The sequence below is a fragment of the Callospermophilus lateralis genome, chromosome 3 (assembly GCF_048772815.1).
Source record: "Callospermophilus lateralis isolate mCalLat2 chromosome 3, mCalLat2.hap1, whole genome shotgun sequence".
Taxonomy (NCBI): Eukaryota; Metazoa; Chordata; class Mammalia; order Rodentia; family Sciuridae; genus Callospermophilus; species Callospermophilus lateralis.
In genome coordinates, this window is record NC_135307.1 from 102,013,854 (window position 1) to 102,027,552 (window position 13,699).

The 13,699-nt window shown below is 35.5% G+C and overlaps 1 protein-coding gene across 9 annotated transcripts in view; it reads left to right on the plus strand.

The window, feature by feature from the left end:
* Tcf12 (transcription factor 12) overlaps positions 1-13,699 on the plus strand; it is a 351,984-nt gene that overhangs the window by 261,035 nt on the left and 77,250 nt on the right. For all 9 annotated transcript variants that reach the window (XM_076850834.2, XM_076850837.2, XM_076850836.2 and 6 more), the window contains 2 exons: positions 6,558-6,693; positions 11,805-11,857. In XM_076850834.2, the coding sequence (XP_076706949.1) occupies positions 6,558-6,693; positions 11,805-11,857 (189 nt within the window). The remainder of the gene's footprint in view (positions 1-6,557; positions 6,694-11,804; positions 11,858-13,699) is intronic.

Sequence of the window (13,699 nt, forward strand, 5' to 3'; positions counted from 1 at the left end):
AGTGAAAGTTAATTTGGCGCTGAGCAGGGAACATCCTTTTGAAAGACCAGTGATGTTTAAAGGAAAGCTTCAAGGTATGACCCCTGCCCTGATGCATGTGGTAATAATATTTTTCATCTACCATACTATGAACTATATTCTCATCTTGCTATTTAAGGAATGTTGTATGTGCCTAGCACAGCAAAATAAAACAAAAATGCAAAACAGATGTGGCAGTGAAAATTTCAGTAAAATTATATACCTAAGAATTCCCTGCTCATACCACTCATACAGTTGGGAGGTCCATAGCTCATAGTTTGTTATATAGTCTTTTATATATATATTATATTGTCTAGTGATTGAAAAACTCTTTTTTATTTCTGTTTTGTAATGGAATGTATCAGCTCTATCCAAAGAAGAATATACCTTTTGAGGAATATGAAAAAACCATATTCTTAATTATTTCTGAAAGATGTCATGGGTCAAGGGTCTGGGGTTGTGGCTCAGCGGTAGATCACTTGCCTAGCACATGCAAGGCCCTGGGTTCGATCCTCAACACCACATAAAAATAAATAAGTAAATAAAATAAAGGTATTGTGTCCAACTATAACTAAAAAATGAATAAAAATTTTTTAAAAAGAAACTGAAACATCAAATGAAAACAAAAAGACAACATAGCAAAACTTATGAGCTGCAACAAAGTTATGATCAGAGGGAAATTTATTGTTGTAGATTCCTGCATGTAAAAACCAAAATACAAAGCAAGCCAGCCAGAGCAGTGGTGGCTGGTGTCTCAGCCTCCTGAGCAGTCTGTGCTACTCAGGGGCCTGAGGCAGGAGGATCATTTGAGCCCAGGTGTTTAAGGCCAGCCTGGGCAACACAGTGAGACCCCATTAAAAAGAAAGAGAAGCAGCACACTTTCAAATCAGTATCCTGACTTTATAGCTTAAGAAAGAAAGAAAAAAAAGAATAAAGAAAAAATAAAATTAGAATGGAAATAAACAAAATAGGAAATAGAAAACAGAGAATCATCAAAATCAAAAGGTGGCTAAGAAAAAAGAAGAGTCAGATTACTAAAATTGCAAATGAAAATGGTTGATAATACTACTAACTTTACATAAATAAAAGGATTACAAGCAAATACCATCAGCAATTGTATGCCAACAAATACAGAACCTAAATAGAATGGATAAATCACTAGAAGCACATATACTGTCAAGAATCACTCAAGGGCTAGAGTTGTACCTTTGTGGTAGAGTACTTGCCTAGCATGTGTGAGGCACTGGGTTTGGTTCTCAGTACCACATAAAAATAAAATAAAGGCATTCTGTCCATCTACAACTAAAAAAAATTTTAAAAAGAATCACTCAAAAAAGAGCAAAAACAAATAGAGATAAAATAGGTAATAAAAATCCTACCAGTAACATTTTTTAAAATTTTTCCTACCAGTAATTTAAAGAAGAAATAACCATATTCCTTTTCAAATATTTTGTAATTTATTCTCTGAGAGCAGTATTATATTGATAACAAAGCCAGATAATGATACCATAGGTAAAGGGAAATTGTAGACCATTATATCCTTTTTTAATATTGATGTAAAAATCATTTATAAAATACCAGCAAACAGAAAACAGCAGCATATTAAAAGGATTCTATGCCACAAACAAGGGAGTTAACTTTCATGGTAAAAATGCATTGAACAAGCTAAGAATAGGAAGGAATTTCCTCAACTTAAGAAAAGTCATTTCTGAAAACTACAGCTAATCTCAGACACAATGAACAGTGTGAAAACCTTTCCCCTAGACAAGGTTGTCTGCTTTCACCACTTTTATTCAATATTGTATTATAAGTTCTAACCAGAGTACATAGGCAAGAAAGAGAAATAAAAGACAGCCGGTTGTAAAAGAAAAAAAACTATCCTTATTTGCAAATGATATGATTCTATTTAGGGAAATTCCTGAGAAATACAATAAGGCAATTATAGTTAATAAATGAATTTAGCAGAGTTTCTGGATATAAGATCAACAACAAAAAAATTGTATCTTTATAAACTGATAATAAACAAACCAAAAGTAAAATCAAGAAAATATCCCTATTTACCCTAGCATCCAAATGAATGAAATATTTAGGAATAAATTTAAGCATGAGGTAAACGATCTGAATACTGGAAACTATAAAGCATTGCCAAAAGAAATTAAAGAACACCACAATAAATGGGAGCACATTAGCTATTAATTGACTGGAAAGTTTAATATTATAAAATGGGCTGGGCATAGTGGTATACACCTGTAATCTTAACCCCTTGGGTCACTATGGCAGAAGGATCACAAATTCAAGGCAGCCACGGCAACTTAGTGAGACTTTGTCTCATAAAGGGTTGGGAATGTAGGTCAGTGGTAGAGTTCCCCAGTATTCAGTCCCTAATACTATATATGTGTATTAAAATGCCAATATTTCCCAAAGAAATCTGCTGATTCAGTGCAATTCCTGTTAGAATTCCAATGGCTTCTTTTTTCAGAAATGAAATAGCTGATATTCAAATTTATATGGAATTTCAAGAGATCCCAAATAGCAAAACAGCATTGGAAAAGAAGAACAATGTTGGAGTAATCTCCCTTTTCAATTTCAAAACTTACTTACAAAACTACCTAAGTCAAACAGTATGGCACTAGCATAAAGCAGACATGTCAACCAATAGGGTAAAACTGAGATTTTAGAAATAAGCCAAGCGAGCATACTACCACTTGAGCCACATCCCCAGTCCCTAGAACAAATAAAGAACTCTTAAAATTCAACCACCAAAAGACAATGTACCAATGCCCTTCTACCTAATGGGCAAGGTTTTAAAAAGACATTTTTTTCAAAGAAGATATTCATATGGCCATTAAGCATATGAAAAAAATGTTCACTATTGTTCATCATTAGGGTCATATGTATCAAACCCACATTAAGATAATTCAACTCCATGCTGTTTTTATTATTGTAGCTCTGTAGTACAGTTTAATCTCTGACATTGTGATGCCTCCTGCTTCACGTTTTTTACTAAGGATTGCTTTGGCTATACTGGGTCTCTTATTTTTCCAAATGAATTTCACAATTGCTTTTTTCTAGTTCTTTGAAGAATGTCTTGGGATCTTAATAGGAATTGCATTAAATCTGTATAATGCTTTTGGTAGTGTGGCCATTTTGACAATATTGATTCTGCCTATCCAGGAGCATGGGAGGTCTTTCCTAAAGTACAAGAAGTAAAATCCAAAGTCAATAAATGGGATGGATTCAGACTAAAAAGCTTCTTCTCCACAAAAGAAATAATCAATAACATGAAGAGATAGCCTTCAGAATGGAAGAAAATCTTTATCTTCATGCACCTCAGATACAGCATTAATCCCAGGATGTATAAAGAACTCAGAAAACTTAAGACCAAAAACAAATAACGCAGTGAACTGGTTAAGGAACTGAACAGACACGTCACAAAAAAAGAAATACAATTGATCAACAAATATATGAGAAAATTCTGTTCAACATCTCTAGCAATTAGAGAAGTACAAATCAAACTAAGATTTAACCTCAGTCCACCCAGAATGGCAATCATCAAAAATACAGGCAACAATAAGTGTTGGTGGAGATGTGGGGGAAAAGGTACACTCATACATTGCTGGTGGGACTACAAATTGGTGCAGCCACTCTGAGAAGCAGTATGGAGATTCTTCAGAAAACCTGGAATCAAACCACCATTTGACCCAGCTTTCTCACTTCTCGCTTTATACCCAAAGGACTTAAAATCCACATACTAGGGCTGGGATTGTGACTCAGAGGTAGAGCGCTTGCCTAGCATGCATGAGGCACTGGGTTCGATCCTCAGCACCACATAAACAAATAAAATAAAGATATTGTGTCCACCTAAAACTAAAAAATAAACATAAAAAATCCGCATACGACAGTGACACAGCCACATTAATGTTTATAGCAGCTCAATTCACAATAGCTAAACTATGGAACCAACCTGTGTGCCCTTCAATAGATGAATGGTTAAAGAAAATGTGTGTGTGTGTGTGTGTGTGTGTGTACACACAAACACGATGGAATATTACTCAGCATTAAAGAATTTTATGAAATTATGGCATTTTCCAATAAATGGATAGAGTTGGAGAATATCATGCTAAGTGAAATAAGCCAGACCCGAAAACCAAATGTGGAATGTTCTCTCTGATTTGCAGATGCTAATTCACAAGGGGTTGGGGAGTGCTAGGGAAGAATAGAGCTACTTTAGGTAGAGGGGAGTGAAACGATTTGAGGGGGTAAACAGATAGGAAGGATAGTAGAATAAAACAGAAATTATTACCTTATATACATATATGACTGCATGTCCAATGTGATTCTACAGCATGTACAATCAGAAAAATGAGAAAATATACCCTATTTATGTATGACATGTCAAAGTGCATAAATGCATTCTAGTGTTGATCTAATTAGAACAAATAAAATCATATAAAAATACAAATAAAATTTAAAAATAATCCGACATTTATAAATGACTATATTAAGAAAACAAGCAGGCAGGACATAATGTCACACTCAGGATACTGAGGCAGGAGGATCGCAGGTTTGAGGCCAACCTCAGCAACTTAGCCAGTCCCTAAGCAATTTAGCAAGAACCATCAGGAAAATTATAAAGGGCTGGGAATGTAGTTCGGTGGTAGGTGCTCCTGGGTTCAATCCCCAGTAACCAAAAAGAAGAAAGCAAGCAAACAAAGTAACAAGCACTGGCAAGGGATGTAGGAGAAATTGGAACCTTGTATGTACCTGGTAGGAATTAAATGCTCCAACCACTGTGGAAAACAGACTGAGAGTTTCTTAAAAAGTTAAACCCAGCTGTGCCACACCCAGGTATATACCTATAAGTATTGAAGACAGATTCTCAAGTAATTTGTACATAAATATTCATAGCAGTGCTATTCTCAGACCAAAACAGGAAACCGATTCAAAGTATTCATCAGTTGATGAATGGATAAGCAAAGTGTGACTTAGCCATATGATGAAATATTATTCGGCCTTACAAAGGAATGGAATAGTAATATATGGTACAAGATGAATGAACTTCAAAAACATGCTAAGTGAAATAAGCCAAACACAAAAGGTTACATAACATTACTGCATTTATATGAAATATTCAGAATAGGTAAACCCAAAGAAACAGAAAGCTGGTTGGTGGTTGCCAGTGCCTAGGGAAGATAGAATAGGGAGGGAGTAACTGCTTAACAAATATGGCAAGGGAGGGTGGTGGGGAGTGGGGAGGTAGTAGTGACTGCTTAATGGGTATAGGGCTTCTTTTTGGGGTAACAAAAGTGTTCTGGAACTAGATGCAAAGAGTATGGTGATAGTAGTCAGGCTGTTAAATATATGGTGTGAGCGTAGTGTATGTGCTAGAAGAATCATATCTCTACTTGAGAGTGCCCTCTTAAGTATATTTAGCACACTTTCCCTTTGAGGTCTTCTCTTTCTCTCCTGTCTTTTTAGTTTGTGTGATCCCTTTTCATCCCTATTACCAGAAATCTCCAGAGCCAAATTCTGCCAAACTAAACTCAGTTGCCTTCCAGCAGGGTCTCTGGGTTAGTATTTCATGGCTGCCAAATCTGAATTTCATGAGGTCACATAGCATATATCAGAGTTCTGTCATCTCCCTTGTCATCTTGATGGATTTCTTTTATCACACTTTTGATGTGTTGACATTAGAAAAGTTAGCAAATTCATAGATTGACAGACTTGGAATCTGAGAAAGATAGAAATGGATGATTATTGTAGACCAAATAGTACTGTGGCCCTCAACATAGTACAAGATGAATTTTATCAGAGATCAATGGTGAGTCTCATACTCAAGACCAAAATGCATAAACTGACCAAGTACAATATGGAGGGGCAAAAGAGCAGCAGTTGCAGCAAAATGAAGAGCCAAGAATTAGGATCATTCTGAACCTCTCAATGTGAGCTAACACAAAGGGATTATGTGTACTGTTGAAAACTATTCCACACTAATCAGGCCAGATCTGGGCATTGTCTTCCATTTGATTTTATGAGAAACTTGGAAAAACTGAAAATAAACCCACAAGATGGTGTCAGAAATGAGGAGGAAGACTCTAGAGCCCATCCAATGAGATTCAAGTGAAAAAAAAAAAAAAAAAACACTTGAAAAGATTGGCAGTCATCACACAGTGAAAGCTATCCAAAAAGGAAAAGAACCAACAAGCCAACTGCCTTTCATGATCACGAAAGCATTCAAAGTCTAGGTGACCACTTTCAAAAATATTCTTGATGATTAAAGAGTGGAATCATGTAGCCACTTACCTGTCTTTCAACCCAAAATTAATTACATAATTACCAAAAAGCAGGCAACTGGAGGGAAGAGAAAAATGAAAATATAGGCTAAAAATCAATGGTCTAATTGAAGTGAAAAAGTTTTTATTAGGTGCTTCCTAAGTTCAAGGCATTACCAAGGGTACTATAAGTGATTCAGAAGTAAAATCCAGGTTTGGGTCAGTATTAGCAGAAAGATGACTTGTTTCCTTGGCCTTGTTTTATAGTCTAGTCTCCTGAGACAAGATCTAGGACTTGGGAGTCCAGCGCAGCTGTCTTCTTCAGGAAAACCTGGAACACCCTATTACTCATTCTCTGCCACAAGTTCTAGGAGAAGACCACTCCATGACTCTGCAGCACTTGGTGAGTATTTCACACAGCAAATCCCGTCCTCCACATGTTTCGCTCCACCCCACTCCCATTTAGTCTATCCCTGACTATGCCTTTCTTTTCTTTTTTATTTTTAATATTGATTTTTTTTTAGCTATAGGTAAACACAATATCTCTATTTTATTTTTTATGGGGTGCTGAGGATTGAACCCAGTGCCTCATGCATGCTAGGTGAGTGCTCTGAGCCACAACCCCAGCCCCCTGACTATGCTTTCCATTGGAAAAAAATTTCATTTCTTGTTTATCATGTTAATGGTGGTCAGGGTTTATTTGTCTACAAATGGTATACAGGTTGGGCATTCCTAATCCAAATATTTGCAATCCAGAATTGAAGTTTTTTGAATGCCAGTGTGATACCACAAATGGAAAGTTCCATACCATCATGACCTGTATAATGCAGTCACAGTCAAAAACAGTGTGTAAAATTACCTTCAGACTGTAGGTAAGATGTACATGAAGTATACGTGAATTTAGTGTTTAAATTTGGATCCCATCCCAAAATATCTCATTTTACATGTGCATATATTGCAGAATCTGAAAAAACCTGATATTCAAAACACTGGTCACAAGCATTTCAGATAAGGGAGACTCAATCTATATCCATTAGATAGATATGCAGTATATGAAATTATCGAAATTTTTACTTTTATAAATACAGCATAAAATTTTAATTAAAGGTTTACTATGAGTAATTTTGGATGACTCTAATTTTAACATTTCAAACGACAATTTAATATTTTGCTTTGTCCTCCATATGACGAGGAACTAAATATTTGAAAAATGTGACTTAACCAGTTTTCTTGTAATTGAAATTCCACATTCTAATATTAGCACCTTTTTATTTTTATTTTTTAGTGGTGAGAATCAAACCGAGGGTATGCAAGGCAAGCTCTCTGCCACTTAAGTTACAATCCTAACATAATGCCTTTTTTTTTTTTTAACTAAAATTGAAATAATATTGAACTATTTACAAGGTGATTTTATAGACATTCATCTCAGCAGTATAATAGTCCTGTTAATCAGTGAATATAATCTTAAATTTAAAATAAAAACTGAGACTTAAAGAGGACCCATTCATATAACTAGTAAGCGACTTACCCAGTATAAAATTTTAAGATTTTCTCATTCCAAGTCCAATGTTTGCTACATATTAATTACTCCTACTCCCCAACATGCTATGTTGCCCAGGCTGGGTTTTTAATTGTTTGTTTTTGTGACAGGAATTGAATCCATAGGCATGCTAACTGAGCAACATTCCCAGCCCTTCTTTTTTATTTTGAGACAGGGTCTCCCTAAGTTGCTAATAGCCTTGCTTAGTTGCCGAGGCTGGACTCAGACTCACAGTCCTCTTGCCTCAGCCTCCCAAGTTGCTAAGATTATAGGCTTGGGCCACCAAACCTAGCCCCCGGCTGGTCTTGCACTCACAGACTCAAGTAGTCCTATAGCCTTGGTCTCCAAAGTAGATGGGACTACAGGTATTTGTCCCCACACCCAGCCCCACTTTCTTTGAACTGATATAAAATTAATCACATTAAGGTTTACCAATAGAATGCCATACAGTACATTCACAGTGTTGTGCAGCTCTCACCTTTGTTTCATTCCAAAGTATCACTTCAGAACTAAACCCTGTACATACTAAGTATTCATACTGCCTTCTCCCTTTTTAGCTTTCTTCTTTTATGTCTTAATACATAACCTAACCAAGCCAGTCTGTTCTCTCTCGCTGCTTACAGCAAGCCTCAGATGTTCTTTGAAGTCTTATCCAATCTATTTTTAAATGTCAGAATTCTTGGTGATTCCTACCAAAGATCCTTTATACAAAAAATTTAAAGTTTTAAAACATGTTTATATTAAAGTTAGGCCACCTTTTAAAGCAAATGAATAATCTACCAAATAAAGGATGTCATACTTATTGCATAGTATTCATTGAATGACTCTGTCTTTTGTAAGACCTAAATATTTCTGGTCTCTAGGCCCAGGATATGTTTGAGGTATGTATAAAAGGACACAGTGATGGAGTCTTACATTCAGTATAGAAAACTGTGACCAGATGTACCCACATCTCGGTATCATGGATGATCTAGTGTGTATAATGTTAAGAGTCAGCCCTGATGTTTTGGATGGTTATATGATGAACTGTAAAATGAATTTCTGCATCTCTACTCTGGTTTCCTACCTAATGTATTGTGGTAGGAACATTCACTAGAGTCCATATGTATCAGTGTCACTATAAAAACTATCTTGTTAGTATACTGTGTGAGCTCTTGCTGTGACAAAAAGCACTAATATAAACAATATACTGTTACTGAGAGTTCAAGAAGAAAAAAATCAACTGTTGAAATAACTAAGAAAGAATGGGATGGATTTTATGAAAATCTAGACTTAAAATTCAAGTTTTTTGTAAATTAAAGCTTGTATCTTCTTCATTTTGATTATGATGCACTTACTGTGGATCATCTCTGCCATTCTAGATAAGGTGCTATATACACACTCCATCTTTCAAAAACTCAAGATAGTAATGATCCAAAACTCAAAGGAGCTAAGTAATTTACCTAAGACTGAGTGGGGAATGTGGTGGTTCTCTTGGTTCCCAGGGAGGCCCATCCACCTTCTGTGTGGGTTGTTTATTGAGCAATTACTACATATCCCATTGTTATTTCTCAGTCTTAGCTATTTTTCTTAACATTGCAGTTATTAATAAATTCTGTTTAGAACAACTTTGGAGATCTACAGAAACCTCAGCATCTTCTCAAAATATTTAGATGCTCTAGGAAATGAACATTTTGCAAGAATAATATCTGATTAACCTCTTTGCATATATGAGGGAACTGAAGCTTAAAGAGATTTAGTAACCTGTTCTATGTTACACAGCTGTAACAGCTGAAATTCAAATTCTGCCAGCTTACTGTCTAAACCAGTTTCCAACTTCCCAAAAGTGAACTGTGCATCCAAGGTTAAGACTTTAAATCGGACATTTTTATGTGATTGCATAGTGGCAGCTAATGGTGGGATTCAAAAGAAGGTTTTATTTACCTGGCAGGTAAAAAAACTAGTAGCAACTAAATGCAAACTAAAGCAACGTCTTCTATTAGTAATGGCCCCAACTCCAAACTAACAGGAACAGTTGACTGTTGTAGTAAAAAAGTGTGACTTTTGCTCAAGGAATTCTGTAGTAGTTGTAAAGAGTTGGGCTTCAAAAATACTTCACAAAGAAAGTTTTACAAATACTGAGCATGCCAGTGTTGCTTATCTTTGGTATTTCTGTTTTAAGGAAATGTAGGCTGTGTCTTGGGTTAAGGACATAGATGCTAATGAATGCATTTTCTCCCTTTTATTGTATAAATTTTTTTCTACAGTCTACTTATAAAGTTGCTTTTTTTTTTTAGCTTTATTGCCTTCTGGGATACTCACTATAGAGAATTCCCAGCCCAAATATAAATGGGCCTCATTCTTTCTAAAACTGCATATTTTATTGTGTTTAGGACCTAGGAAAGTACTGCATTTGATTCTTATTTTTACAGTTTTCAAAAATGTTGTATTATAAATTAGCCTCCTTATGTGTTCTCTCGTCTTAATAGTGAACCCATTTAAGAATTCTTAATATAATTCATTATTTCTGTAAAATTTGAAAGCTGTGCTTATCACTTTATTTTACAAAAAGTTACACAAATTTTTCATTTTACAGATAAGTAAATTAAATACAAGTGAGACTGGTTAGGCATATGAAATTACTCATGCTTTCGTTTATATTGACAAATTATATCTTAGAAAGAAATATACTTTCTCCATCTACTTATTTCCTGGAAATAAATAAGGCATTCAAGGACAAATTGTACAGTAGTGCTAAAGTTGGCAGTTTTAACCACACATTATTAATGTTCTTCCTCCATACTGAATGATATTGTGTATGTCAGTGCCCATATTTAATAGTTTATGTAGCATGTCTTGATGTTATTATACCTTAATTTTTCATTCTTTAAATCTTAACATAATACATTGTAGCATAGCATCAGCTCTCTTAGTTGTTATTGTTTTTTGGTTTTTTGTTTGCTTGTTTGTTTGGTTTTGGTACTGGGGATTGAATGTAGGGCCACTTTACCACTGAGCTATATCCCCAACCCTTTTGTATTTATTTTAAGACAGACCTCACTAAGTTGCTAAGGTTGACCTCAAACTTGTGATCCTACTGCCTCAGCCTCCTGAGTTCCTGGATTAAAGGTGTATTTAAAATGAGCTTTTAAACCTAATTTTTCATTTGATACAGACACTGAGATTGTGTCTCTATTAAGGTAGCAAATTCATGACTTATTTATTTGTTTGTTTATATTTGGTGCTGAGGATCAGACCCAGTGCTAGGCAAGTGTTCTACCACTGAGCTATAACCACAGCTCTGAACTGAAGGATTTAAAAAAAAAAAAAAGTTTTTTAAAATTTATTCTAATTAGTCATACATGACAATAGAATACATTTTGACACATCATACATAAATGAAATATAACTCCAGCCCCATAAATGCTTATTTTTGTTGTTTCCTCTCGTTTTGTTTCATTGGCTGTTATCTTCCCAGACTTATACAATATACATTTCAAGTTTTTTGTTACACTGGGGGTTAAATTCAGGGACGATCTACCAGTGAACAACAGCCCTAGTCATTTTTTATTTTTATTTTGAGATGGACCCAGGCTGGCCTTGAACTTGCAGTTTGCCTGCCTTAGCCTCCTCAGTTGCTGGGGTTATAGGCTTGCACCACTACGCCTGGTTGTTGTTTTGAGATGGAGTCTCACTTTGTTGCCCAGGCTGGTCTTGTACCCATGAATTCACATGATCCTGCTGTCTTAGCTTGCTGAGTTGCTGGGTAACCATTACCCCAGTTGTATTTTAGAATGTACCATGTTATTAGAAGAACTTGCTATATACCAGTTAAAATAAATGAAGTGCCCATTTTTATATTCCTTTGCTCGCTCTGAAATATTGAAAACAAGAAAGGCATTAGGGGAACAATTATTTCCTATTCATTTGCAGTTTGGGGTTTTTTTTCTACTATAATATATACGTTAATTAAATATGTTGTTTTCCATGTGCAGATCCTTTGCAAGCAAAGAAAGTCAGAAAGGTGCCTCCTGGTCTGCCTTCTTCTGTGAGTACCCACTTTTCTGACTTGATAACAAATAGATTGATTTCAAGTGTTCAGTGTTTGCTTGTTACAAGGTTACATTCGATTGGTGCCAGTGGACATAGTTCACAAAGTAACTATTCAGTACTTAACAAAGTCATTGATTAAATAAACCCACATTTAGTGTTAGGCTTTTAGATTTCTCAGCAGTGATTTGTAGTTTACTCATATGTTCTTACTCCATGTCCCTGTCATTTGAATTCCCCTCTTGGGAAGAGGACTAGGCCAGTGGCTGTCAAAGAAGATCTCCTGTACAGGTCTTTTGATGTTTAATTAGTCATTATGTTGCTGAACAGGAGGACAGACAGAGATTAATAGCTGAGAATCTTAGAAATTTACATTTGTAATAATCCCAATGGAGCTAAAGACATTAAGATTCGGAGGACATGTTCAGCTCAGCTTGCCTCAGTAGGACTGAGGTTATTAATATGCATAAATCACCAAGTCAGATGTTCATTGTGAAGCCCTTGTGGATTTTAAAGCCTTCATTAAGCCTTTCCTAACTTCAGCCTAGCATCAGGAAAGCTTTCAAGCAACTAGTTTGTTGATCCCTCTTTGCTCAAAAATGTATCCTTTGAGAATAAAGGGCTTTGATGAAGGAGGTTGGAAAGGTTTGGTGGAGCAATCATTAATGACTGTGATAGTCTGATACTATTGGGGGGTGCTATTTTAATATACTTTATTCTTTAAAGGAGCAAAAGTATTTATTATTGAAGCTACATCATAAATGTACCTACAATTTAAAAATCTCTAGTACAGAGAAGGAATTTTTTTCTCCTCTCCCTTTGCTTAGAACAAATGGGGAGTGAAGCTGTTGAATTGAGGCCCTGATGCCTTGTAGGGTACATCTCTTTGTTGTGTAAATGGATGTTGGGCTTTTATTTGGCAGTACTTAACACATGGGCGCAGGTGCTGCCGGATGAGTCACAGCTCATCGAAGTATAGACTGAAAGGAATATCTGGCTTGGCAAGTAGTAATCTAGAAGTAGCAGCATGGGTCTGAGCTTTTTATTTTTTATTAAGGCTAAAGTAGAGATATCATCTTTTTGGTTGTTTGCCTTCCTTCTTTCCTATGTTCTTCCCCCGCCTTTTCTTCCATGTGATACATGAAAAGTAGAATTGGAAATCCTCTTTGAAACTCAGTTCCAGATGGAACTGAGTTTTAAGCAGCCTAGGGCAGCTGGGCTCTGAACCTGCAGTTTACCTGGAAGGTTGGATTGCAGCTGCAGACATTCTTAAAAGCTTTTGCTTGCATAAGCACTTGGGCCCACTAGAGGCTGAATAGCTGCTTGATAAACAAAATGAACACAATGCTTCAAATCATTATTCCTGAAGACAGGAATTTTTTTTTTTCAACAACAGCTAAAAATAGTCCAGCAATTTACATTTTAACAGTTGTGTGCTATGCAAGGATAGGTGGCTCAAACAGTATAACAGATGATTTCTGTTAGATTAACAGAAATCATATTAAAACTGGCAGACTGCTAAAGCATGTAAGTGTACAGTTTTCTTATAATTTATTACTATAATTCTATGGGAATAATAAAAGTTAAATTACATGTTAATATTATAGAATTGCATAGGTTTTTTTAAAAAAGATAATAAATTAAAAAAACATCTTATTTCTTCTGAACCTAACATTAATCTTAAAACAACATATTCTCAGATTTCATAGTTCTGTTTGTTTTATATATTGGTTATGGAGTTCAGGGGTGCCTCCAACTGAGCTACATCCCAGCCCTTTTATTTTTTATTTTGAGATGTGGTCTTTCTTGTTAAGTTGCCAATGCTGGCCTCAATCTTTCT